At 30.2% G+C, this 27,199-nt stretch overlaps 1 protein-coding gene and 1 pseudogene across 4 annotated transcripts; both read right to left on the bottom strand.

Annotated features, from left to right (window-relative positions):
• Positions 1 to 4,587: 4,587 nt before the first annotated feature.
• On the bottom strand, positions 4,588 to 9,985 carry LOC145797175 (Prefoldin chaperone subunit family protein). 4 transcript variants are annotated; one of them, XM_082883685.1, is made up of 10 exons: positions 9,530 to 9,985; positions 9,352 to 9,411; positions 8,032 to 8,199; positions 7,513 to 7,576; positions 6,657 to 6,979; positions 6,451 to 6,552; positions 6,272 to 6,305; positions 5,380 to 5,495; positions 5,080 to 5,163; positions 4,588 to 4,955 (listed from the first exon to the last, which is right to left on the bottom strand). In XM_082883685.1, the coding sequence occupies exons 1-10, from the start codon at positions 9,731 to 9,733 to the stop codon at positions 4,899 to 4,901; spliced, it is 1,212 nt and encodes a 403-aa protein (XP_082739811.1). In that variant the 5' UTR covers positions 9,734 to 9,985; the 3' UTR covers positions 4,588 to 4,898. The 4 variants fall into 4 exon arrangements, with proteins under 4 accessions (XP_082739811.1, XP_082739810.1, XP_082739812.1 ...); XM_082883684.1 differs by having other exon boundaries at positions 6,445 to 6,552; positions 9,530 to 9,887; XM_082883686.1 differs by having other exon boundaries at positions 5,080 to 5,157; positions 6,445 to 6,552; positions 9,530 to 9,887.
• A 4,487-nt stretch (positions 9,986 to 14,472) lies between these two features.
• Positions 14,473 to 25,928, bottom strand: LOC114318263 (very-long-chain 3-oxoacyl-CoA reductase 1 pseudogene; annotated as a pseudogene).
• Positions 25,929 to 27,199: the final 1,271 nt, after the last annotated feature.

Below are 27,199 nucleotides of genomic sequence, written 5' to 3'. Positions count from 1 at the left end.
CTAAACAAATTAAAAATACAAAGTCTTACATATTAATAGGGGTGCTTGCGGTTTGGCGGTTCGATTGCAGTCAAAGAAACCTCAAATCCGCCATCCGTCCAAAACTAGGTGAATTGAAAAAAATCAATCTACAACCGTCTGCTCGTCATCACGCATTCGTCCAAAATGTAACAGATCGGTTCAGTTTGGTTCGAGCAGATCAAAATATCCGTTGAGTATCCCTAGATGTATGTATATATTTATATGGTAAATTGACAAAATTATCTTTCTTCTCCTTTAGTGCTTTAAAACGGAGATAAACGGATGGATTGAATCTATATATCTATATATTATACAAGGAGAAGGGGTTTTTTAATTCATAGATCTTGTGGGAGCTCTAATATCTCAAATTAAAATTTCTAATTTTTTGATTTTAAATAATTAAAAAAATCTTCTATTTATCTCATTAAAAAAAAAATCCTTGATTTATGACTTTTAAATGGAAAGTATATCAAATATATTAAATAAAAAAATGACTTTTTATTGATAAATTTCATTTAGAGGTGTTCTAATCCAATAAATTCACTAAGAAAAATTATAACTTAATTAGTCCAATGTATTTATACTTTTATTCCACGAGATCCTTTTTACTTGATTTATATTATTTTTGGACTATAATACCCTTATGTCTATTGTTAATATGTATTACATAAAAAAAAGATATACACATTTCCTTTTTGTTGCTACCTTTATTTTTGTAGTTACTACTGCTCATGCTTTTCTTTTTGATCAGTTTCATTCACATTTGTGGTATTGTTTCATTGTGTTAGGGTTTCGAAACCTTTCTATTTGGTAGGGTTTAAAAACTCTAGTTTACACATAGTGGTGAAATAATATTATGTTCCTCTATTGTTGCGGTGAAACTGTGTATTCCTCCATTGTCACTTAGTGTTCGAAGTTCTGTATTCATCCATTGTTATTCTGTGTTCGAAACTCTATATTTCTCCATTGTTGTAAGTCGAAACTCTGTTTATGTCTAGTCAATTTTGTTACAAACATAGTCTTCAAATGTAGGTTTGGTTTGATTTGGATTTGTGAATTGTGAAATTACATAGATTGTTAATGATAGTAATAATGATAAAAATAATGATGAAGATAAGAATATGGGTGATATTTTTGTTTTTAAAGTGATTGAGTTTTTTTTTGATTTCTGATTCTATTGCTGCCGTTGTTTCTATTTTTTTATCAATTAGTGTGAATGTTCACATTTCACATTGTTTGAAAATCTGATAAATAAGTGTTGGAATATAGATATGGACATAATAATATATTTTGCAAGATGTGAATGTTCACATATTATTAGTTATTTGTTATTATATTTGTTGTTTGAACAATCATTTTTTGTTACTATTAAACAATTGAAATAGTCATTTTTTTCTTTCAATTTTGTTTCATGTTCACATTGATATGAATTTAGTTTTTCTAAGATTAGTTATATGTTAATTGTGAATTATGAACTGTAAACATTCACCTTGTATTTTGATATGAGTTTTTTTTTTAAATTTTTTTTTTTGAAAGTTAGTTGTATTTTGTTTTTGTTTTTTTAACTATGTTTGTTGGTTGAAAAATCATTTTTGTTATCACTAAACAATTGAAATAGTCGATTTTCATTTTTTTCAATTTTATTTTATATTTTCATGTTGCAATGTAAATGTTCATATTGGTATGAGTTTTTTTTTTTTTTTAAAAAAAAAACTAGTTGTATATTAATTGTAAATTGTGAACATTAACATTATATTTTGGTATAAGCTTTGTTTTTCAAAAGTTAAGTATATTTGTTGTTTTTGTTACTATGTTTATTAGTTGAACAATCATTTTTATTACCGTTGAACAATTGAAATAGTCGTTTTTTACTTTTTTTCAATTTTGTTTTATATTTTCACGTTGCAGTGTAAATGTTTACATTAACATAGTAGCAAAAACATAAAATAAATATTAAGTTGTAATTCACATTGTATTTTAGTAAGTTGTATTTTAGTAAGTTTTAAGGCTAAAAGTTGTAATTCTTTTTTATCATTTTTTAATTTTGTTTAATATTAATATGTGTCATAATCTGATTGGTTTATAAATTAATTTTATATTCTTAAACTAAAATTTTAAATTTGAATTCTTCCTTAAATTATGTTACTATAATTAGAATGAGATCAATATTCATTCCTGAAATTCAGCATCATTTATTGAATTACAAAATAAAATTTTAAATTTAAATACTTCTTTAAATTATGCTACTATAATTAGAATGAGATCAATATTCACATGTGTCATACCGATATATCATAATATTATTGGTCTAAATATAATATATTATTAAATACAAGTATTCCAATTATTATTCACTATTAAAAGTTTATATTTTTATTTTTGCCTCTTTTGGTTTTAAATTTTATAAAAAATTTTTATAACCTTTTAAACTACAAGAGCTTGAACAATAAATTTTTTTAATACAAATATATACATTTTTTAACAAAATACAAAATCATTAAGATGGTGGATTCTGTTTGTTTGTTTATTTGTTTGTTTGTTTGTTTTTTTTTTTTTTTTGGAGGGGGGTTTCAATTGTTGATTAAACAAAATGAAAGTTACATGTGATAATTTATTGTTCATATAGATTGTTTAGCACTTGCTAAACATTTTGGATCCTATTAATTTTGTTTTTAATCTCAATTGTCAATTAAACAAATTAAAATAAAAAAGAATTTTTTTCTGGTCTCAAATTACTAAAATGTGACTTTTGCTAAAACAAAATAGAAAGAAACGTTATTTTTCTATTCACAATGATGGTTTGAAAAACTTCTTTTTTTATTAAAAAAAGATGAGGGTTATAAGCGATAATTTATTATTCACCTAAAATTTGCAAATCAAATAAAAATACCATTCTAAATTTTCTTCTTACCTTTTTTTTATTCAAATACTTTAATTTTGTAAAAAAATTATTTTTATTCTATTTAAATATTTATTGTAATTTTCAAATTAAAAATAATTTTTGAAAAATCATATTTAAATTATTTTATGTCATTATAAATTGTAATTTTTTTTAATATCAACTTATTTGATGATAACCTTCCAAAATGTGTATTTTTAAACATTTTTTTTTAAAAAAAAAAAAGTTCTATTGAAAAAACTTAAGCATATTACTTTTGCTTTTGTTCATTAATATTAAAATTTTAATTAATTTTATTTATTATTTTAAAAAATAAAGTAGCAATAATTTTATATATTTATATATACAGTTTTGTTTCAGTTGCTTAAGTTATTTAGTGTTAAGTCTACTCAAATTTAATTCAAATTTTTGAATTTTTATATAGGTTCTCATCGAATTAAAAATTATTTTACCCAATCTTTATAAAATTTCAAGCTTGACTCAAGTTGTTCGAGTTGAGCTCGCCAAAATTTGCAATTCTGACAAGGAGGTTGAAAATTATGTAATTGAAGTTGTGACAAATTAAAAAATTGATACACAAATTGTGAAACTTAAATTGTATGTTTCAATATTTTTTATTTTCATAATTTGCATACAAAAATCTAACTATTTATATTATTTTATTTAAAAGTATGTTATTAATTTTTTCACATCCCGTGCACATGTTTACCACTAGTTGAAAATAATATATATAAGTATATAGTTTAAATTGAAAAAATTTAAAACTTCAAGTTTGATTTGTTAAAAAGATTAAATTTAAATTTTTTTTTTTTTTGTAATTTACCCAAAGAAAAATTTAAAGTCCAAGTTTGAATGCTAAAACATTCAATTTTGGACTTACCACATGTTCGTGTTATTTAGTAGACCAAGTATACCAAAATCAAATAAGTTATACATTTGATGATTTTGTTATCACTCAACAAAAACACTTTGTTCAAATCTGAGGGCTGCAATTGTATGAACATTAAGATGAGTTCTAAAAGAAGAATGTTGAAATTGAAACTCATTTTGATCTATTATAGCAGACTTGATGATTCCACTTGGTTCCACTCCGACCGGTTTGTGTTATTACTACTATGTTTGGATAAAAATTTAAGAAAAAATTTGTAAAGAAAAAAGATATGAGAAAACGAAAACAACGAACATATATTTCATTTACTTTTTTTCCGTCTCTTCAAATGTCTACTCAAATCTTTGAGATTAAAATATGTGATTCAATTTTCAACTGCAATTTAATTCTCTGTACAACAAAAATTTGTAAATGTAACAATAAAGAAAAGTAATATGATCACCTTAAATAAAAATGTTAGGTGAAGAAAAAACCTTAAAAAATAACAGAACATATTCATATAACAATAATAATACTATGTGACATCATCAACAAATAAAAAAAATCTCCCATTGCAATGCAATTGGATTAATGAGAGATGAAGTGTCCATCTAATCATTAGTTGGTAATACCACTTCAAAAGGTGGTTCCATTACACTCAATATTTAATCATGATTGGAACACAAACTTAATTTGATTTAATTTTAATCCATTCCATGTTTTGGGTTTTCCTAATATCAACTCGAGCTGGTGGGCTTTTGGATTTAATCTTGTCAAAAGTGCAAACCATGTGATGATATTTGATTTAAACTCGAATTGTATCTATTGAAAATCAACTTCATAACCTTCCTCTATCTCAAAATACTTGTTCCCAATGCAACTAAGAACATGCAATGGGAACAGGGACAGAGATTTTAGAATAGAGAATCTTGTGTCCTTCAAATAATATGACATGATAGAAATATGACAAAATTTATCATGTTTCTCGGCCTCACCGATCACTACCTTACACCTTTTCATGTATGAGGTTCACAGAAACTGCCCAATCTACAATGACAAGCTGGACCTTTTAACATCTTTTCTTTCTTCATATTTTAAAAGTATCAATGGCTATCTTCTCTGCATCTTGAATCTGGATACTGGCTTTGACGTTTGGGGTGTAGTAGACTACAAAAGACAAAAAGAAAAATGAAAAAGAAAAAAAAAGAAGAAAATATTCAAAATTAAAGTTCGCAAAGAAACAAGGATCACAAAAATTATGTATGGATATAAAAGGCAGCAGTAGATCAACCTTAGACGAAGCGGTCGTTCGTTCCATTCGACTTGTTTCTAAGTTGTGAGTGTGCTCCACAATCGAACCTGTAAAAGCCTGCAACTTCACAAACGAGAGAAAGAGCTTACATTATTAATGATTACATAACTAATTTAAACCAGTGCCGGAAAAGGATAGAGCTTATATTCTCAACCAGTAACACATCTATCTACTTAAGACTATTGACCAGAACACAAGCATTTTCCATTTGGGGAAAGGGAAAAAAAAAATTTGCTTCAAGCAGCAAGCATGTTGATACTGGAATCAAGCGAGCAATACCTTATGTTTTGACTGGTGTTCCACTTGATCATTCTCCTTGACTTCAGGAAGTAACAAAGGCTTCTCAGCGGAACTGGCCTTGTTAAGTGCGAAACTTTTATCACTTGAAACTTTATCTGCAATTAGATAATGACAAGCCAATCAATGGAAACAATTTAAGGTAGAATTACAACTACAGGTGGATGTAATATGCTCTACAATCTCAACAGCATAATTTCAAATACAAAATTTAAGATCATTGTCAGCATTGCAAAAAGAGAGCATGCCCCCAATAAAATCATGATACTAAGGCCTTGTTTGGGAACATGCTAATTTAGTAACTTTTTGGCTATCTGGCTAAAATATGAGCTAAAAAAAACTAGTATGTTTGGGATGACTTTTTGATTTTTTATGAAAAGATGTGCAAAAAGTAGAGAGAAAAGAGAATCTTTGACTTTTTGGTATGGATTATTGGCTTTTTGGCTAATTTAGTAACTTTTTGACTTTTTTACTAAAAGGGAGGGTTTCCAAACGAGGCCTAAATTGTTGCTGTTCAAAAATAAAATAAAATCATGATAACCTTGAAAACAACTAAGAATCTAAGGAATTTAGTCAGCTTCCTATGTTACTCTTCTTTGAGTTTCTGCGTGTAGAATCCCATTCCCCAAAATATATATATTCAAATAAAAAGGCCATTTTGTAAATTTATTGTCCAAAGATGCTTCCTTAAATTGTGTGTTGTCAACTACGATAAAATGAGAGAGGGAGTACATAAAAGATCCCAGACTGTTTCACAACTTATTTCTGAAAACTATATATATGTAACAATATAATTGCAAATTCAACACAACAAACGTAATATGCAACCATGTATGATGCATGTACAGAAAAACAGAGAATGCATCAGACTAACCTTCAGATACTGATTGCACCTTAAAACCTTCAAACTGCATTTTGAATTTTCATAAATGAACAAAGAAATGAATGTGAACATGTGTTTCGAAGAATAAGCTCATCAGACATGTAGTAAGCAAAATCTGCAAAATAGCTAGACAAGGAAAGCAATGGTGAAGATACGGCTATTACATTCACCTGGCTGTCCGAATCTTGTTGAAAAGTGACCTTACGTGTAAGCTTTTTACTAATTGTATGTTCATCCTTTGACTGCTTGGGTGGATTACTTAACTGATGGCCCTATTTGATCAGTTCCTGAAACTCAGTAAATAACTAATGCAAATTTGGTGGAGGAGCTATTAGTTCCACATTTCAAGCGAAAAATCAACTATCCTAAACATTACCTCTGAACTTCTGGGCTTCTGATCAAGAGAAGATTGGATTTTATAGCCACCAAAATCAGCTTTGGTGTGCTCATCCTCGTTGCACCCACTGACACTTTCAACTACAAGTTCCTTTTTCTCAACTTCATCAACCATGGACATCATACGAGCATTGTCTTCATTTTCATCTTCATCAACCTCATTGACACTTTCGGCTGCAAGTTCTTCTCTTTCAAGTTCATCCATCTTGGACAATATACGGGCATATTCTTCATCTTCATCTTCAACAACAGCATTCATGTTGTCTGCCACAGAAAAATTAGGAGGATCTGGTTCTGCGGTACCTGAAATCATACAAAGAGTATTACTGCCTCAATAACAACAATCTCAACACTGGAAATTAGAAGTCCAATAGAAATGCCTTTGTCACCCAAAGAAGTCAGCTGATTGGAGCGTAGAAATAAAGACATGCAAAAAAGAACCAGCTACTGCACACGTAACAATGAGGCAAAAGACAAAGCATTTCACAATAACCAAGAACTAGAAATGAATTATTTTTCACTGATGGGTAACAAACATTTTTTTGCTATGATATTACAGGTGCTACTTGAACATAACAAACACCGGTCCAATACCCATATCCTCCAACTATCTAGTAAAAATTACTTTGCTCTAAATGATGACTAGTAAAGAAAAAATAAGTTTTATTTAAACAAGTAGAATATTAATTTAACAACTTTTAAAACTATAAATACATCACATAGCATATAAACCCAACATAAAAAAACAGTAAGCAAAATCCCCCAAACACATACAAATTCAACTGCAGTCCAAAATTTCGAAGGATAATCAAAGATAATAAAAGGCAAGAACCTGCCTGCTTTCGACACCTTCTCAACAGGAGTTTCCTCAATATATTCTCTTATCTCCACAAGACCCTCCTGTTTTACCCATGAATGAAAATATCAATAGATGAACATTGGCATATGAAAAAAAAAAACATAGAACAAGATGAATATTCATAGAACAAATAACGTGATTACATAGGTAAGCCCACCACATCAAGCACAAAGACAGGTTATTTTGTCCTTCGAGGTTAGGATGGACAGATCATTCTGCCCTTAAAAGTCTGGATAAGAAGTTGAGAACAAGCATAAGCACAAAAACTGTTTTCTGTTTTTCTTATATATAATATGAAGAAGAAGAAGAAAGTCTTTGAAAACTCAACCTAACAGGGTGATTGTTTTTTCATCACATACATTTTCCTTATTTATTTTATAACAGTTTTTGAAAACTCAACCAAACAAGGTTTGGGCTCAATAAAAAGCAATGAAAAATTGCTAATTCAAGCAAAATTTGTTTAAATTCCACAAAACAACAGAATTGAAAGACATACTGCCGCTTCTGCAGCTGTGGCATCAAAAAATGAAGCCTCAGCCTTCAGATCCTGCATCGCAGCCTTAAGGGACTCAACTTGGGATTCCAAAGATTTCTCTCTTCTTTTTAAAATGTCAAGGGTTTGTTTAGATGTTCTGTCAGCATAATAACCTTCTCCCAAGAGAACCTGCAAATAAAGTAATCATAACATGCAAGGATAAATTATATTATGTCATGTAGCTCACAAAATCATTTCAGAGAAATACTATTCCAGAGTGACAAACTAAATATCATGAACAAATTATTCTAGACAATGGTTGAGATTGGCAAAGATGATTGGCCCCAAAATCATACTAGAAGTCCCCAAAGGCAAAGATTGGCAAATGAATGCCTATGCAAAGCTGATTGGCCCTCCAAAATAAATCAAAAACCTTTCTAAAAAATATCAAGTCATATATAACAGGGATCTAATCAGGCAATAGCCTATCTCGTCATCTAAATTCTTAATAAGATAACTATGACCTTTTACACTGTCTTTATAATTTACCCTTAAATTAATCATTAATGGGCTTTTAAATTGTCCCCAAAGAAGTGGATTAAGCAATTTTGGAATTAGCTCTTTAAGGCCTATTTAGAATTAAATGTGTTTAGTTGTAGAAATGCAAATTACCTCTCTTTATGAAAATTTAAATTTGTTTCAAGATGAAAAACTTACAAACCCACAAAAAAAAAAAAAAACTGTAAATTTTTGTGAGGAAAATAAGTTTACAGCACCCTCAATTAATGGGGACCAACATTGCGTAGTGTCCTATTATAATTACCCAATCTCGAAATAGAAGACTCGAAATCTATTATGTTCAATGCCTACACAAATTTTGGATAATTTCATTTACAAATATGCAGACATTGAACTAGTCAATTAATAATTTAATTTTAACAACCAAACAGACCCTAAATTAAAATTACTAATATGCGCATCATAAAAAGATTTTCATGAAAGGAAGAGTCTGTTTCCAAGAACTTGAAAAAGTTTGATAGCTCTGGAGGCAAAACAATCCTGTCAATTAAAGAAACTATCCATTCGTAGAGTAGTTGCATTGCACGTACACAATTAATATTGATTGATTGACACCCGAAAATTGAATTTGCAATTTAACAACAACACAGTGTGATTAAAAATGAAATTACCAAGAACACATTGGTATGAACAATTCATATTAAAAAATTGATACAAACTTAAAAGAGTAGTTGCATGTATAAAATTGAGATCGATGGATTGATACCCAAAAAAGGAATTTGCAATTTAACAACAATACAGTGTGATTAAAAATGAAATTACCAAGAACTCATTGGTATGAATCAAACGACCAGGAAAGAAGGCGGCTTTCCCAAATGGAACCTGCAAACCATCCCCAAAAAGAACAATCAAAGACTAAAAACGCGACAAAATCTACGAACCCATGTGTATGTGTGAGTATTTTTTTGGCACTAATTAGTGGGTTTCGGGGGGTGATTACCATGATGTCGTGGTGGAGTTCTTCGGGGAGTTTCTGGACTAGATTAATGAGGCTGGTGTTATCGTCTATGAACTCTCGAAGCTGGTCGAGATCTTTGTGGCGATCGGCGATGGTGTCCTGAACGCGCTTTGAGGCTTTATGGGCTTCCTCAGGGGGGAACAGGGACGACAGTGATGTTACTGTTCCTTTCACTGGCTCTTCCATGGCTTCTGTGTGTGTCTTTCGTGCCCAGTGTAGAGTGTAATTGTTAATTTTTGTGAGCGTTGATGAAAAGAGAGGGGTTTAGCTGCGTTTGGTTGGGGATTCGAATAGGGATTGCGAGAGAGAAATAGTAAAGATAGGTAAAATGTGAATAGAGGATTTTATTTAATTATATATATATATATATATATTTTTTTTAAATTTCTCACAAAATTCACCAACCAGTTTCTTGGTCTTGTATACCAAGATGGAAGTGTTTACCTTCGTGGGACTATTTTGTTTATCAAATCTTTTATTAAATTTGAAAAAAATAATAATAATTTGGTATGATATACTTTAATTATATTTATCAATTCTATTCATAGTCTAGTAAAGAGTAAATTTTCATTTAAAATTGATTGTTCAGAAGTTTGTTCATTTGGTTGTCTATTAACAATCGCCTACGAAATTTAATGAAAGATTGTTCCCTGTATTTGATAAAAAAATTTGTTGCTTATTTCATCTGATATCGCTTGTTGGTCGAGTTGAAACTCATATTTTAAGTTTTTTTATCATTAAATTTGAATTTCATGATAAATTTGAGTAAATATTGCAAATCGCCTTAGGCACTAACAGAATTGGATAGATTTGAGTAAATGTTTGAAATGGCCTCAAGCACTAAAAAAATTGACTATTTAGGTCACTTTTGACAACATTATTTCTTAATTTGAAAGTTAAAAAGTCATTAAAAAAATTAAAAAACCATCAACTTATAATAAAAAGTCAAAAAATTTATTTTCTCTCTACTTTTTATACATCTTTTCGTAAAAAATTAAAAATTCATCCCAAATATATTAGTTTTTTTACCTTATATTTTAGCAAAAAAATCATAAAATAGCCTGTTTCCAAACGAGGCCTTAGTAAATTTTACAAAATATCACATCCTATCTATGTATATATTATATAAGAAACAAAGAGGTGTTTTTAGTGAGGAGTTTTATGAGAGTTTCAACATCTCATACTAATTTTCTTGATTTTTTTAATTTTAAATAATTAAGAAAATTTTCATTAGCTAACTTTTATTTGATAGTTCCACATCAGGAAAAAAATGAAAAAAAATGAGTTATTTTATTCATATAAGGGAATCTTATACTCTCATTTCATTTAGTGAGGAGCCTTGTGAGAGTTTCAACATCTCATATTAATTTTCTTGATTTTCTTAATTTTAAACAATTAAAAAAATCTCCATTGACTAGTTTCTTTTTTATAATCTCACATCAAAAAAAGAAAGAAAAAAACGAGTTATTTTACTCATATAAAATGAATCTTATACTCCCATCCCATTTAATATTGTAGTGTTGTGCATGTTTTAATTCAATATAGTTTAAATTTTTAAAGTTTTAATTAATTAATTATGACCTAGCCGATTAGGCTAAATCATTTTTTATTTGATTGATTTGTTGGTTTAATCGCAATTTTAGCGGTTTTATCAAAATATATTGATTAAATTTGTTTGATTTGAAATAAACTAAAGATTTATATGATTATATATTGAAAGGTGAGATTGCTTGATTAGAAATAAATTTTCCGCCCAAATAATTGTTAACTTTTATTTTATAATCACACATTGGAAAGAAAAGAAAAAAAATTGAGTTTTTTCACTTATATAAAATAAATCTTAGTATTGTGTATATTTCAATTTAAGACAATTTAAATTTCAAAATTAAAGTAACATTTAAAAGTTTTAATTAATTAATTTTTGTATCAGTTAGTTGGTCATTTGACCTAATTGATTAGTCTAGACCATTTTGAGTTTGATCGATTCGCCGGTTTAGTCACTATTTCTCATAGTGATTTTATTAATTTTAAACAATTAAAAAAAATTCCATTGGCTAACTCTTATTTAACCATATAAAAATAAAATTGTAATTAGTTTATGATTTATTTTATAATCCCACATTGGGAAAAAAAGAAAAAGAAAAGTTTGTTTCACTATCTATCTATATATTATATAAGGAAAATGAGATTTTTATGGAGAAATTTTATAGGAGCTCCAAACCCTTATTATAAAATTATTGATTTTTTTTTATTTTAAACAATTAAGAAAATTCCTATTGGCTAGTTTTCCATTTACTTTTTATTTTACAATTTCACATCTGAAAAAAAAAGAAAAAGTGAATTATTTCACTTACATAAAGTGAATTGTTTCACTTATGCTCCCATTTGTATGAGCAAAAGGAGATTTTTAGTGAGAAGTCCTATGATCAATATCTCATACTCATTTTTTTTGATTTTCTTAATTTTAAACAATTAAGAAAATCTCTATTGGCTAACTTCCATTTAATTTTTATTTTACAATCCCACATAGACGTTTTGATTCAAAAAATAATTTTGTATGAGATTTTGAAACTCTCATAATATTTAATTTTAAAATAATTGCCATCTCACTTCGTGAAAAGAAAGAAAAAATGAGTTGTTGCACTTATATAAAGTATTACAATCTCACATTGGGAAAAGAAAGAAAAAGTAAATTGTTTCACTTATATAAAATGAATCTTATAAATGGGGTTTTAAGAGAAAAGGCGCACGGAACCTCCAATCCGCCATCCGTCCGCCAGATTGGTGGATTGGAGAAAACCAATCCACATCCGTCCGCCAATCCGGCGGATGTGGATTGAGCGGATTGGCGGTTTGACGGATAGATGCGAATCGGTTTGGCGGTTTAAAATTTTATAAATTTTCAACATAATTCAACTTGTACACTTCCTCAAAAAAAAAAAAAAAAAAAAAAAAAGAAGAAAGTATTACAATCAATGACTTAAAAAAGTATTCCAATCACTGTATGCCTTATCTAAAGAAAGAAAGTTTAAAACTTTAGAATATCATGATCACTGCATGTCTCATCCACATATTACAATCACAGCATGATTTATCCACATAAAGTATTACAATCTGTGATTCTTAAAATATAATAACAATTCAAACCACAAAAATTATGAACAGAGCAGTAGTAGAGATTGTATGTCTCTGTATTGTTACATCTATATATGTTTTTGAAAATAAAAACCAACCAGCATATATCATATTTTCTATTTATTATTTTTAGAGTTAGATTTAAAAACCAAAAAATATAGATAAATAATACGTTTATTTTTTTCAATTCAAAAAATATATTCAAATTGAAAACTTTTTTTTAACAGAATATTTAAACTCTTTTGCAATTGAAAACACAAACATACTATTTAAACAAATTGAAAACACAAAGTCTTATAAATTACTAGGGGGTGCTTGTGGTTTGGCGGTTTGGCGGTTCGGTTGCGGCCAAAGAAATCTCAAATCCGCCATCCGTCCACCAAATTGGCGGATTGGAGAAAATCAATCCACAACCGTCCGCTCGTCATCACGCATCCGTCCAAAATGCGGCGGATCGGTTCGGTTCGGTCGGTTTTGGCGGATCGGTATATCCGCTGCTCACCCTTACTAGAAACTCAAAACCCTTATTATAAAATTATTGAATTTTCTTAATTTTAAACAATTAAGAAAATTTCAATTGGTTAGCTTTCATTTACATTTTTTTTTACAATCCCAAATCGGGGGGAAAAAAATGAATTGTTTTATTTACATAAAGTGAATCTTATGATACAATTTATATAATGATTGAAATTTCTTAATTTTAAACAATTAAGAAAATCCCCATTGATGAGTTTCATTTAACTTTTATTTTACAATTCCACATTGGGAAAAGAAGGAAAAAGTGAATTGTTTTACTTATATAAAGTGAATCTTATATTCCCATATATATAAGCAAATGAATATTTTAGTGAGAAGCTTTATAATCAATACCAATTTTTTTTGATTTTCTTAATTTTAAACAAGGGTTTTTTTTTTAAGGTCCCTGATATTAAGGTTATATAGCATAAAGAACATTCAATATTTTTATAATGTCTAAGGTCCCTCAACAATATTTTCATAATGTCTAAGGTCCCTCAACCTTGATCCAGAGAAATTTTAGCCTAGAGAAAATTGGTCCAGAGAAATTTTAGTTCAGAGAAATATCAGACCAAATTTCTCTGGAAAGTCTAATTATTCTCAGAATTTCTCTGGATTGAAACCAGAGAAATTCTCTGGATTGGGTGTTGAGGATTGATCTCAAACACCCTTCTTCCTCTCATGACTAACAAATTTATTGAGAACTACAGATGCACAAGACTAGTGATTGAGACAATGTTTTATATTTTTTATTGAAAGTTGTGAATGAGCATAATTAACAAAAATTTCAGCAACTTACCCAAATCATTGTGATTCATTTCGTAAGCAACATTGTTCAACTGAATTCAAGTGGAAAAATTCAACATTGTAATATGTAAGCAACATTAGAAGGGATAACAATGGCAACTTACCAGAACCAGAGAAATTCTGGAAAAATCTGAGAATTTCTCTGGTTTGTTATTGAAATATCAATTGAGAATTTCTCTGGTTTATTAAAAATAACAATTGAGAATTTCTCTGGTTTATTAAAAATAACAATTGAGAATTTCTCTGGTTTATTAAAAATAACATTTCTCTGGTTTATTAAAAATAACAATTGAGAATTTCTCTGGTTTGTAATATCTGGAAAAAATTCTGCAACTTACCCAAATCTGTTCTTCGCTTTTTTCCAGTTGAATTTTTCAATCGAAAGTGTTTCTTTGTTGAACAATGTTCCCATTAGGTCCCTCCAAGCACAGACGGAAGCATGTGAAGCCAAGACTAAAGCAGATTTGTTAAAGGCATAGAGAAGCGAGGTATGCAGCATAAAGTGGATCAGAAAGGATACCAATGGCGGCACCAGAACCAATATTAACAATCGCACCTCTCTTCCTCTTAATCATCCCAGGCAAAACCGCTTGTGTAACCTTGGTAGTCCCTTCAACATTGATTTTAATCAAATCAGCCAACAATTGCTCGTCCACCTCATGGAAAAACCTCGCATAAGGATACGAAACTCCAACATTATTGATCAAAACTCCAACATCCAGGCCTTCAATGGTTTCACGAATCCGATTAACCCCTTCATTCAAATCTCCAGAGAAATCAATAACCACAGTCTTGATCTGGGTTTTCCCGAATTTGGCTCCGATCGACTCCGAAACTTCCTTGAGTTTCTCGGGGTTTCGACCAACGAGAATCAAATTCAGATCTTTATGTTCCTGACTTGGTTATCCTCTCTGGCTATGAGAGTGCAGGTGTAATATAAGGGCACGGGGGTGAGGGACCTTAGACTACAAAAGAACATATTGTGGATCTAATCCATTATTAAAAGTTGGATAGGGACCTTAGACCGATTTTCCCATTAAACAATTGAGAAAATCTCCATCGGTTAGCTTCCATTTAACTTTTATTTTACAATTCACGTTTTGATTTTAAAATTAATTTTATATGATATTTTGAAATCTCGTAATATTTAACTTTAAAATAATTACAATCTCACACCTAGAAAAGAAATAAAAAGTGGGTTATTTCACTTATATAAAATGAATTTTATACTCTCATTTAATATTATAGTATTGTGCATGTTTCAGTTCAAGATGGTTTAAATTTTAAAATAAAGTTTAAAAATTTTAATTAATTAATTATATTATAAATTAATTAATCTTTTGACTTAACTGATTAAGCTGAATCGTTTTCGATTTGAGTGTTCCTTTCACTGGCTCTTCCATGGATTTTGTATGCGTCTTTCATTCCCAGTGTAAAGGGTAATTGTTAATTTTTGTGAGCGTTGATGAAAGGAGAGGGGGGTTTAGGGTTTTAGGGGGAGATTCTCGGTCTAGTATCAGAGAGGCGAAGATGGAGTGTTTACCTTGTTGGGAATTCGTTTAGGAGTGTGCGCGGTGTGGTTCGAAGGATTTGAGAGTAAAATTACAAACCAAATGGTGGGTTGGCAGATTAGTGGATTGATAAAATGCGGTTTGGGGGATTTTGGGCGGATTGCCGAATTAAATAATATTCTAACTAATTATCATACATTTGCATAATATATAACACTAATTTATATAATATTTTATATATATAACACAAAATAATTTTACATAATATGTTTCATATATATAACTATAAATTTGTAATAAATTTCATATCTTAAATCTCTCTCACACTCATTTGTACATTGACATTTCATTGGAGGTTAAAAAATATATATGTATTAACTATGGCGGAGCGGAGCAGTTCAGTTGGCGGATTATAAATTTTAAAGTTTAAATCGTGGTTAGCAGTTAGAGCGATGCGGATTGATGCGGATCGATACAGTTTTAGTGAATTGAGCGGTATTTGTTGGAACAATCTTCTGTGTGAATAAAATAAATTGAAACAATTCAAACAAAATAAAATAAAACTTACAGTATTTATTTTGTAGAACCGAATAAATAATTCAAAGACCAAGTCGAGTGTGTGACACTCTGTCCTTAAGACAGATTCGCGTCGCTACGGTGCTTACGGTTGAGTGGCGTCTATCTCCCAGGATACAATGATCTTCATAAATTTGTAGTAGCACTTCAAACAAATTTGTCCGGCGAACTAGAACCTTGTGTTCTATAACTCTCTGAAATTTTTCCTAAAATAATATGAAGAATAAAGGACGCAAGAGAGCAAAATGAAGGCAAGGAAAATGAATTTTCGAAATCCAATCAAAATTGGAATGGGGCTGCCTTTATATAGGCTTTGTTGGCACCTATTCAATTTGAATAGAAAATGTATGAAGAAGGGACATAACCCTTCCTTTAAAATAAAGAGACACCATGAAAGATTTGCACCATTTCATTCAAATGGAGGTTTGGCCCTTCCTTTAAAACAAAAAGACACCATGAAAGGTTACACCCTTTCATTCAAAATTGAGTCTATTTCAATTCACAACTACCTCTTTATAAATTTTCCAACAATTCTCCACATGAATGAAATTGACAGAGAGAAAATGCAACAACATGATGTAAAAACAGAGAGTATAGAAATTGGTAATATTCTTCAAAGGATAGGTAGCTTTTGGCTTTGAACCTTCCCTTGTAAGACACTATCGGATTTACTAGCTAACCAGTGAACATGATGTCTTGAACTGTTCTGCCGTTTGTGTAAACCAAGACAATAGAACTCACACAGTATATTCCCAGACACAGTTTAGTTCTCACTATTGTGTTCATTTTGACCTTGAACAACCTGGTCTTTCATGAGTGCTCTAGAGAATTGTAGCCCTTCACAAATCTTATAGAACCGGCCTAGTTCACACTCACATAGGTGATTCTTATGAAGAGTATCCTGTTATACTTCACTAGGTTAACCTAGATATAAGAATCATTAAAAGTTTTACTTAACCTAAAGCGCTGCAGACATCACTATTTCATCATAGAAATGGGTAGGAGTTAGACCCTCCAGTGATCCTTCTGAGTCATTCACAACTCTGTTGTCCCTTTGAACCTAGATCTTAGGATCTTCAGTCAACTAGGTTGGGTTGCCGTTGTGGTAACTCTTATTTAATAGGCTTTAGTCCCATTTCCCTCGATGAATTCTCAACTAACTCTCTTACTAACCCTTTGGTTAGTAGATCCGCTATGTTGTCTTTAGACTTCACATATTTAATGGACATAATTCCATTGGAGAGTAGTTGTCGCACAGTGTTATGTCGACGACGAATGTGTCGTGACTTACCTTTATACGTATGACTCTGTGCTCTACCAATTGTTGATTGACTATCACAATGTATGCATATAGCAGGCACCGGTTTTGGCCATATTGGAATATTTTCAAGGAAGTGGCGAAGCCATTCTGCCTCTTCTCCTACTTTGTCTAAAGCTATGAATTCTGATTCCACAGTAGACCTAGCAATGCAAGTCTGTTTGGAAGATTTTCAAGATACAGCCGCCCCACCAAAAGTAAAGACATACCCACTGGTGGACTTCGAGTCTCTAGTATCCGATATCCAATTTGCATTACAGTATCCTTCAAGTACTGCAGGATATCTAGTATAATTAAGCCCAATGTTACGAGTAAGTCGGAGATATCTTAGAACTCTTATAATTGCTTTCCAGTGTTCTACTCCCGGATTACTCGTATATCTACTTAATTTACTTACTGCATAGGCTATATCCAGCGAGCGCAGTTCATTAAGTACATTAAACTTTCAATAATTTGGGCATACTCTAATTGATAAATACTTTCCTATACATTCTTAGAAAGATACAAATTAACATCTACAGATGTTCTAGCAAGATGATCATCATCTTTGCTGAATTTGTCAAGTATTTTCTCAATGTAATGAGATTATGACAAAGCATAACCTTCTAATATTTTGGTAATTTTCATACCAAGAATTACATCAGCAATGCCCATGTCCTTCATGTCAAAATGTTTATTCAATATTTTCTTGGTAGTTTTAATCATATCATTATTACTACCTATGATGGGCATATCATCCACATAAAGACATACAATGACATAACATTTGTCTGTGTTTTTAATATAAACACATTTGTCACACTCATTAATTTGAAATCCATTTGACATCATTGCTTTGTTAAATTTCTTATGCCATTGCTTTGGCGCTTGTTTTAAACCATATAATGATTTAACCAATTTACACACTTTCTTTTCTTTCCCTGGAACAGAAAACCCTTCTGGTTGTTCCATGTAAATTTCTTCCTCTAACTCACCATTTAAGGAAGCGATTTTAACATCTATTTGATGAATTTCTAGATTGTATAGAGATGCAATGGCAATTAGCATTCTAATGGATGCTATTCTAGTAACCGGTGAGTATGTGTCAAAGTAATCAAGACCTTCTTTTTGTCTAAATCCTTTGACCACAAGTCTTGTCTTGTACATGTCAATTGATCCATCCGCTCTTATTTTCCTTTTGAAAATCCACTTGTACCCAAGAGGTTTACAACCTGGTGGTAAGTCCACTAATTCCCAAGTGTGATTTTGCAAGATGGATTCAACTTCACTGTTGACAACTTCTTTCCATAAAAGGAGTTTCAAGACTGGACATAGCCTTTTTAAAAGTCAAAGGCTCATTTTCTAACAAATATGTTAGAAAATCTAAACCAAAAGATTTTGAGGTTCTAGCACGTTTACTACACCTAAGTTCCTCTTCCTCATTTTAATCTAACTCTTGTTTTTGATCATGTTCTTGATTATGACTAGTAATAGCATTATGAGATCTTTTATTGTTACTAGTCTCTTGTCCAATCTTATTTGGAAATACATGTTCAAAGAAAGATGCATTCCGAGATTCAATAATAGTATTTACATGCATTTCGGAATGTTCTGATTTATGAATCAAAAACCGATATGCACTACTATTATTGGCATAACCAATGAAAATGCAATCAATGGTTTTAGGACCTGTCTTAGTCTTTTTAGGACTAGGAATAGCCACTTTAACCAAACACCCCCACACTTTTAAGTATTTGTAGGATGGTACTCTTTCATGCCACAATTCATAAAGTGTTTGATTCATTTTCTTTCGGGGTATTTTATTAAGTATATAATTAGCAGAAAGTATTGCTTCCCGCCACAAGTTCTGAGGTAATCCAGAACTAATTAACATGGCATTAATCATTTCTTTTAAAATCCTATTTTTTCTTCCAACAATTCCATTTTGCTGAGGTGAGTAAAGAGCAGTGGTTTGATGAATTATTCCATGTTCTTTACAAAATTCACCAAAAGGTGATTCATATTCACCACCTCTATCACTTCTAAGTTTCTTGATTTTCTTACCAAGTTGATTTTCAACTTCATTCTTATATTGAATGAAAGTTTCCAAAGCTTCATCCTTGGTTCGAATTAAATAAACATAACTATATCTAGTATAGTCATCTATAAAAGTGATAAAATACTTTTTCCCACCTCTAGTTTGAATTGATTTAAAATCACAAATGTCACTATGAATTAATTCTAGTGGTTCCGTACTTCTTTCAATTGAATAAAAAGGAGTTTTAGATAATTTTGCCTCAACACAAATTTCACATTTATGATTTGAATCAATGTCAAATTTAGGTAAACATTCCATATTAATTAATCTACGCAAAGATCTATAATTAACATGTCCTAGTCTACCATGCCATAAATTTTAAGACTCAAGCAAATCAGAAGAAGATGCATCTTTATTAATACCAGAGGGTACAACAGTCATTACATTCATTTTGAAAAAGCCATCAGACATGTAACCTTTTCCTACATACATCCTGTTTTTGGTAAGTACAAATTTGTCACTTTCAAAAACTAGCCTAAACCCATTCTTACTCAACAAAGATCCGAAAACAAGATTCTTGCGAATGTCTGGTACATGTAGCATATTGTTGAGAGTGAGTTCCTTTCCTGATGTCATCTTTAGTACAATGTTTCCTTGTCCTTCAACTTTGAAAGTTGAGGAGTTGCCCATAAAAAGTTGTTCACCGTTGCCCACTGTAGAATAAGATGTGAACATCTTTTTGTCAGCACAGATATGGCGAGTAGCACCAGTGTCCACCCACCATTCTTTAAGATTTCCGACAAGATTTGCCTCGGAAACAACTGCAGAAAGATTTATGACATCTACACCATTGGAAATTTTATCCATTTCGGTCATTTTGACTTTAGCAACCTTCTTACTTGGTCTTCCTTTGCCTTTACGTTTGTAACGGCGATTTTTGGCCCGATGTCCTTCTTTGTTACAAATGTAACACATGCCATTAAACTTGTATTTCTTAGTTTCCCCTCCTTTAGATAGCATTCTCTTCTGCCATCTTTTAAAAACAGTTCCTAAGAATTTCTCTGATTTTTCACCATGATTTACTGGCACAGTCCCAACATAAGGAGAGATTGGCGTAATGGCAAACACCATACTAGTACTGGTTTGAATATTAGTTTGACCAGTTTTAGTAGCCATAAATTCTAAATTCTAAAATAAAATTATAATTAGAATTTTATACTACACAGAAAATTTAAATAAAAAAATACAGAATTTTAAATTCTGTAAAAATAAAAGAAACAAGAATTGTAACTTTTATTTCCAATTAATTTGAAAATAAAATAAAATTTTATTTAAACAAGTTAAACCAAAACTACAGAAATAAATTATGTTAAAATAAAATAAACAAAACAAAATGCAACTTTTATTTTCAATTAATTTGGAAATAAAATAAAATAAAATAAAATTTTATTTAACCAAATTAATTCCACAAAGAAAACTAATCCAAATTTACAGAATTAAATTCTGTAAAAATAAAAGAAACAAAAATGTAACTTTTATTTTTCAATTAATTTGGAAATAAAATAAAATTTTATTTAACCAAATTAATTCCACACAGAAAATTAAATTTCTGTAACACTTCAATAATTAAAATACTGAAACAGAATTTCAATTAATGAAAATCCAGAAAATAATTTCTAAAAAATCCAAAATTAATTTCTGAAAAAATTTCATAAAAATATATTCTGAATTGTTAATGACACCAGTATCGCACTACTAGTTGTCAAAGAAAATAGACAGTATATTACTATTATCTGTTAAATAGCATATAATCACTATTTATTTTTCCAACCAGAATATTATTTTGTAAATCCACAGAAAATAATTTTCTTAAACAAAGAAAGAGAAAAGGAAACAAACGAAAAATTCTGTAAATAGAATAATTCGAATATGTCTTGAGATTGTTGGAACAATCTTCTGTGTGAATAAAATAAATTGAAACAATTCAAACAAAATAAAATAAAACTTACAGTATTTATTTTGTAGAACCGAATTAATAATTCAAAGACCAAGTCGAGTGTGTGAAACTCTGTCCTTAAGACAGATTCGCCCCGCTACGGTGCTCACGGTTGAGTGACGTCTATCTCCCAGGATACAATGATCTTCACAAATTTGTAGTAGCACTTCAAACAAATTTGTCCAGCGAACTAGAACCTTGTGTTCTATAACTCTCTGAAATTTTTCCTAAAATAAAATGAAGAATAAAGAACGCAAGAGAGCAAAATGAAGGCAAGGAAAATGAATTTTCGAAATCCAATCAAAATTGAAATGGGGCTGCCTTTATATAGGCTTTGTTGTCACCTATTCAATTTGAATAGAAAAGGTATGAAAAAGAGACATAACCCTTCCTTTAAAATAAAGAGACACCATGAAAGGTTTGCACCCTTTCATTCAAATGGAGGTTTGACCCTTCCTTTAAAACAAAAAGACATCATGAAAGGTTACACTATTTCATTCAAAATGGAGTCTATTTCAATTCACAACTACCTCTTTATAAATTTTCCAACAGTATTTTGCACAACCCTAAATTTGTTTATCAAATCATTCATTAAATTTGGAAAAAAAAATCGATTTGATATATATTTTAATTATTTTTATCGATTCTATTGATTGTATGGTGAACAGTAAATTTTCAACCAAAATTGATTGTTAGAGAGTTTGTTCTTTTGGTCGTCTATCAACGGTCACTTGTGAAATTAATAGAAGGTTGTTCTCTTGATTTGATAAAAAAAAAAAAAAACTATTACTTTTTTCATTTGATATCATTTGATGACAGAGTTGAAACTCACTTTTTTAAGTCTTTTTCATTAAATTTGAATTGCACGACAGATTTGAGTAAATGTTGAAAATGGCCGTAGGCACTAAAAAAATTGGCTATTTAGAAAATTTTACAAAATATTACATTTAAATTATAATAATTTTATATTTTCTCTTACAACTATTAAATTAATTATTAAATAAAATCAGTCATAATTTCACATATGATTTTTTTAACTAATCAAATAATAAAAAAGTCAAGTTAAAAAAATTAATCCCAAATGAAGACTCAATTGACGTCAGGAATTGCTTTTATTTTTATACAATAATTTTTAATTTTTTTTAAAATTTTTTATTTACCACTGTATACCCCTGTTTTGGAGACCCTTGCCACTAAAGCACAGTTCAACCTCTCTCTTTCTCTCGTGTTTTTCGCAATCTCTTTATCCATCTTTTCATTGCAATTTAGAATATTTTACGAGAACTTTAGTGGCGAAAAATAGGTTTGCGAAGAGTGGTGGTAAGGGCGGGCATTGCACAAGTGGCAAATAAGGAAGTGAGGGTTGCTAGGGAAAAGGAGGGGTTGTGGTAATGGCCAGAGATAGTATTAGTAGTAGTGAATTGTAGATAAAATTGTCATTATTTGTGATAGTTGCAAGCTAATTTTAATAAGAGGGAGGTGTTGAGTTTAAAAAAAAGAAAAAGAAAAAAAGAATTAAGCCTGGTTTGGCATAATTTATTTTAGTCTATCTTTTTATCTTTTTTTTTTTTAGGTCACATCAATTAATATCTTCTCTCTACTTTTCTATATATCTTTTTATAAAAAGTCAAAAAGTACACTTATTTAGGACATCCCAAACCACGTTTAAAGAAATTGAGTCGTGTTTAAAGTAGGTTGGTTTGGTACATTCACAACTTTATAAAATTTTAAAATGACTAAAGTAAATTTTATGATGAGAAATAAATTTATTAATCGAGTTAAGTTTTTTTTTTTAAATATTAAAAAAAATTATATATTTTAAATTTTTTTATCAAATTACATAAGTGTAGGATCAACAAAACTCATATAAAATATTTAATCATAGGCGAATTACACTAATGGTCCTTTTAGTCTGGGGTTTGTGTCACTCTGGTTTCGGACTTTTCAATTGTGACACATTTGACTATGAATTTTGAATCTTGTTCCAAATAAGGACGATTGAAGATACCATTACTTAATTTCAAGGGCAAAATTGTCAATTTGATAAAATATGAACTAATTTGATAAAAATAAATGTCAAAAATATTTTTGAATTTTTAAAAATTATTTCTACCAACTAAAGATAAAATTATGTAAAATTGATAAATCTTGTGGACATTAATTAATTTATTTATTTTTATCAAATTAATTTTTATTATATATTTGGATGATGATCATGTAATGGGTAGTTTTTATTTTCATTAAATTAGTTTCTATTTTTTCAAAAATTAAATATGATAACAATTTTAAGGGTTTTTTTTTTAAGGTCCTTGATATTATGATTTTATAGCATAAAGGACATCAAATATTTTTATGATGTCTAAGGTCCATCAACAATATTTTCATAATGTCTAAGGTCCCTCAACCTTGATCCAGAGAAATTTCAGTCCAGAGAAAATTGGTCCAGAGAAATTTCAGTCCAAATTTCTCTGAAAAATCTAATTATTCTCAGAATTTTATGCAGAGGGAGCCACACATACACCATGCATGTTTTTGGTGAATGTTTGTGCACTGATAATCAAGAAATGTCTTTTTTATCTTGAAAAAGTTTACGAATGATTTTTTTTTTCCCCCTTCCCTTTTATCACCTGATGCAAGTTCTTTCCAATTCCTAAGAAAAAACAATGTATTGGCTGTAAATTCAAAATTCTTTCTACCATTGTGTTTCGTATACAATTCGTGGCCTTTATATTTCTGCTTCAGTCTTCCATTAATGGCAGAGTTCTGCAACTTCTTCAGCGCCGGATCATGACCATTGTCATCATCTCACGTCACAGAGAAAATTGGTCCAGAGAAATTCTGGGCCAACCCTGATAAAATTTAGTTAAAAAATCAGAGAATTTCTCTGGTTTCAACCTAGAGAAAATTCAGTTAAAAAACCAGAGAATTTCTCTGGTTTCAACTTCAAATGAAAAAAAAAAATTCACACAGTGATCACAACCAGAGAAATTTCATACAACTAGAGAAAATTCATACAACCAGAGAAATTTTATACAGTCAGAGAAAATTCACAAAATTACAAACAATGATCACAACCAGAGAAAATTCACACAGTTCCCACATTCAGAGAAAATTCACACAGTCCAGAGAAAATTTAATTTGATTTGCTCACAGTATATCTATATTTGTATATATGAACAAATTTCAATCTCTTCTCCATTTCTTTTCAATTCCACAGTTTCTTTTCTTCTAGAAAATTTCCCCACAAAGATGTGTGGTTTGATTGATCTCAATGCTGTCAATGATGACGACGAGTCTCTTCCTCCTCTTCCTCCGCCGCCACATCCAGAGAAAATTCACAAAATTATATGTAGAGAATTTCTCTGGGTTCAAACCAAAGAAAATTGAAATTTCTCTGAGTTTGAAGACAATCAGCAGAATCATAAATTGAATCATAGTATATAGTGAAAAGAATTAATTGGCATATCCACTATGGGAAAGTTATATGATTCTGTTATAGCATATGTAGCTAGGCTTTCATGGATTGTATGAAATGAAGCTAATGTTTTTCTTGAACTGAAGAAGGTCCAATGATGGGTTTTCAAGAATAACTATAAATAAATAAAAATTTTATTAACCAGAAACAATGATAGATTATCAAAATTGACTGTCAAGTCTGCACAAATCTAATCCTATTTAGTAACAATTAATCTAATTTGTTTTAAATTCAAACCTCACTAGATTTATTTATTTTTAAAATTAAACTTGATTCATGCATCCTACAGGGAAGTTAAAGAGTGGAAGATGAATATGCATGTTTCTATACACGCTTCAAGTTACATTTCTAGAACAATTGTAGAGTTCTCTATTCATGTATGAATTAAATATCTAGTATTGGAGATGTGTAAGCATTATAAAATCAGATACAAATTTCTTTGAGAGAGCACATAAAAATCCAGAGAAAATTAAAATTTCTCTGGTTTTGGACTAAGGATACAACAAGTTTGTAAATATAGTAGTAGGACAGTAAATGAACTTGTGTTTAAATGCATAGTTGAGTTCTGCCATGTGGCCAGACCAAACAAACCAGGTAAAGAAAAATAGTGAAAAAATGATATAATAGTAGGACAATAAATGAACTTGTGTTTGAATGCATAGTTGAGTACTGCCATGTGGCCAGACCAAACAAACCAGGTGAAGAAAATAGTGAAAAAATGAACTAAAATAATATATATTGCTGAAATTTCTTGGAGAGTAATGCATATTTATGTTTAAAAACTTGGGCAAGATGACCCAAATTAAGAGGTGCCTTTTGAAAGATCACTTTTGAAGTCAAGTGAATGATTTTATTCATTTAAAGCAAGAGCAAAATGGACAATACAGCTCACCTCAACCTTGCAGAGAAAGCTCAGTGAAATTTCCTTTGAATATTGACTGGAGTGCTTGAGTGATATCAACTTTAATGCATGATTTGACACTGGCCAACCTTGAGACATCTTAAGGGAAGCATCAACTCCACCCACCATATGGGCAATTATTATCTCAACCCTATCTAAATATTCAAAAGAGTACCTGCATAAGTAACACGTGATTACATTTGAGAAGGTACTGTATTCCGAAATATAGATAAGGAACCTACAAACAAAATGTGAACTTGTTCGTGAGATGAAAAATGTTGGGTATTCGAACACTCAAATGGATTTCTAAACGAAGAAGGTCCAGTGTCAGACAAAATAATTAAGTTCAAAGAAAGAGATTAAAATTTTCTTTGATTTATTCTCAATTTTCTCTATATTTTGACTGAACCAAAGAAAATTGTGTTTTGACTTAACCAGAGAAAATTGATCAAAAAGCCAACACAAAGCATCACAACAAGAATTCACAATGTAAACAACACAATGAGAGTGAAAAACAAAAGGGGAAGAAAAAAATCCTCTCTCTCATAGTTGTTCATCATTGTTTATTTGTATTACCAACTAATTATTTGTGTTACTGGTGCAAACAGAAAGTACCATAGATTGAAAATTCATAACACTTGAACAGTTGGGCTACACAGTAGCTTCAGTGAGGTTCTTGAGAAGCTCTTTATGTCTCTTAAACTTTTTCTCAAACACTTGGGCTGGTTGTGATGCGTCGACCTTGCCGGAGCTGGATTTGATCCCGAAGGAAGGCGCCTGGGTGAACATGTTGTTCACATCGCTGTTGTTGATGCAAGATCCATATGTTCTCCACAGAGTTCTAGAAACTTCTTTGTAACAGCTTCAACGAGAATGGAGATGGAATCGGTCGCAACAACAGTGAGAAGATCTTTAGCAGGAGTGTTGGTGATCGTCGCCGTCGAGCCAAACGCCTAATCTCTCTGCCATGGATGTAATGAAGAAAGAAGAGAGACGAAGGGTTTGACGAGAGAGAGACAGAGAGAGAGAGTGAATGAGAGACTCAGCGTGATATATGAAGGGACCTTAGACTATAAAAAAAAAAATCGTGGACCTCTCTCATTACTAAAAGTGGGAGAGGGACCTTAGACTAATTTTCCCCAATTTTAATATCATTATTATACCAATCCATTAAATCAAAAAATCTAAAATTAAAAATATTTCATATATTAAATATAACGATTATATATTAAAATCCTAATAACCACCCGTTTTATTATCATTATCCAAACGTATAATAAAAATTAATTTGATAAAAAAAATATATCTAAAAGATTTATTAATTTTACATAATTTCATCTTTAGTGGGGTAGAAGAAATTTTTAAAATTTTTAAAATATTTTGTGACATCTATTTTTATC

This window comes from Camellia sinensis, chromosome 8 (assembly GCF_055761805.1).
Source record: "Camellia sinensis isolate YWXY chromosome 8, ASM5576180v1, whole genome shotgun sequence".
Lineage (NCBI taxonomy): Eukaryota > Viridiplantae > Streptophyta > Magnoliopsida > Ericales > Theaceae > Camellia > Camellia sinensis.
This window is presented reverse-complemented; position numbering and strand designations above follow the sequence as displayed.

Coding starts and splice junctions, on each gene's coding strand:
- LOC145797175 (XM_082883684.1), bottom strand. CDS start 9,733: ATGGAAGAGCCAGTGAAAGGAACAGTAACATCACTGTCGTCCCTGTTC. Junction 8,200..9,351: donor TTCATACCAATGAGTTCTTG/GTAATTTCATTT, acceptor CTTTATTTGCAG/GTTCTCTTGGGAGAAGGTTA. Junction 5,164..5,379: donor AACACCAGTCAAAACATAAG/GTATTGCTCGCT, acceptor TCGTTTGTGAAG/TTGCAGGCTTTTACAGGTTC.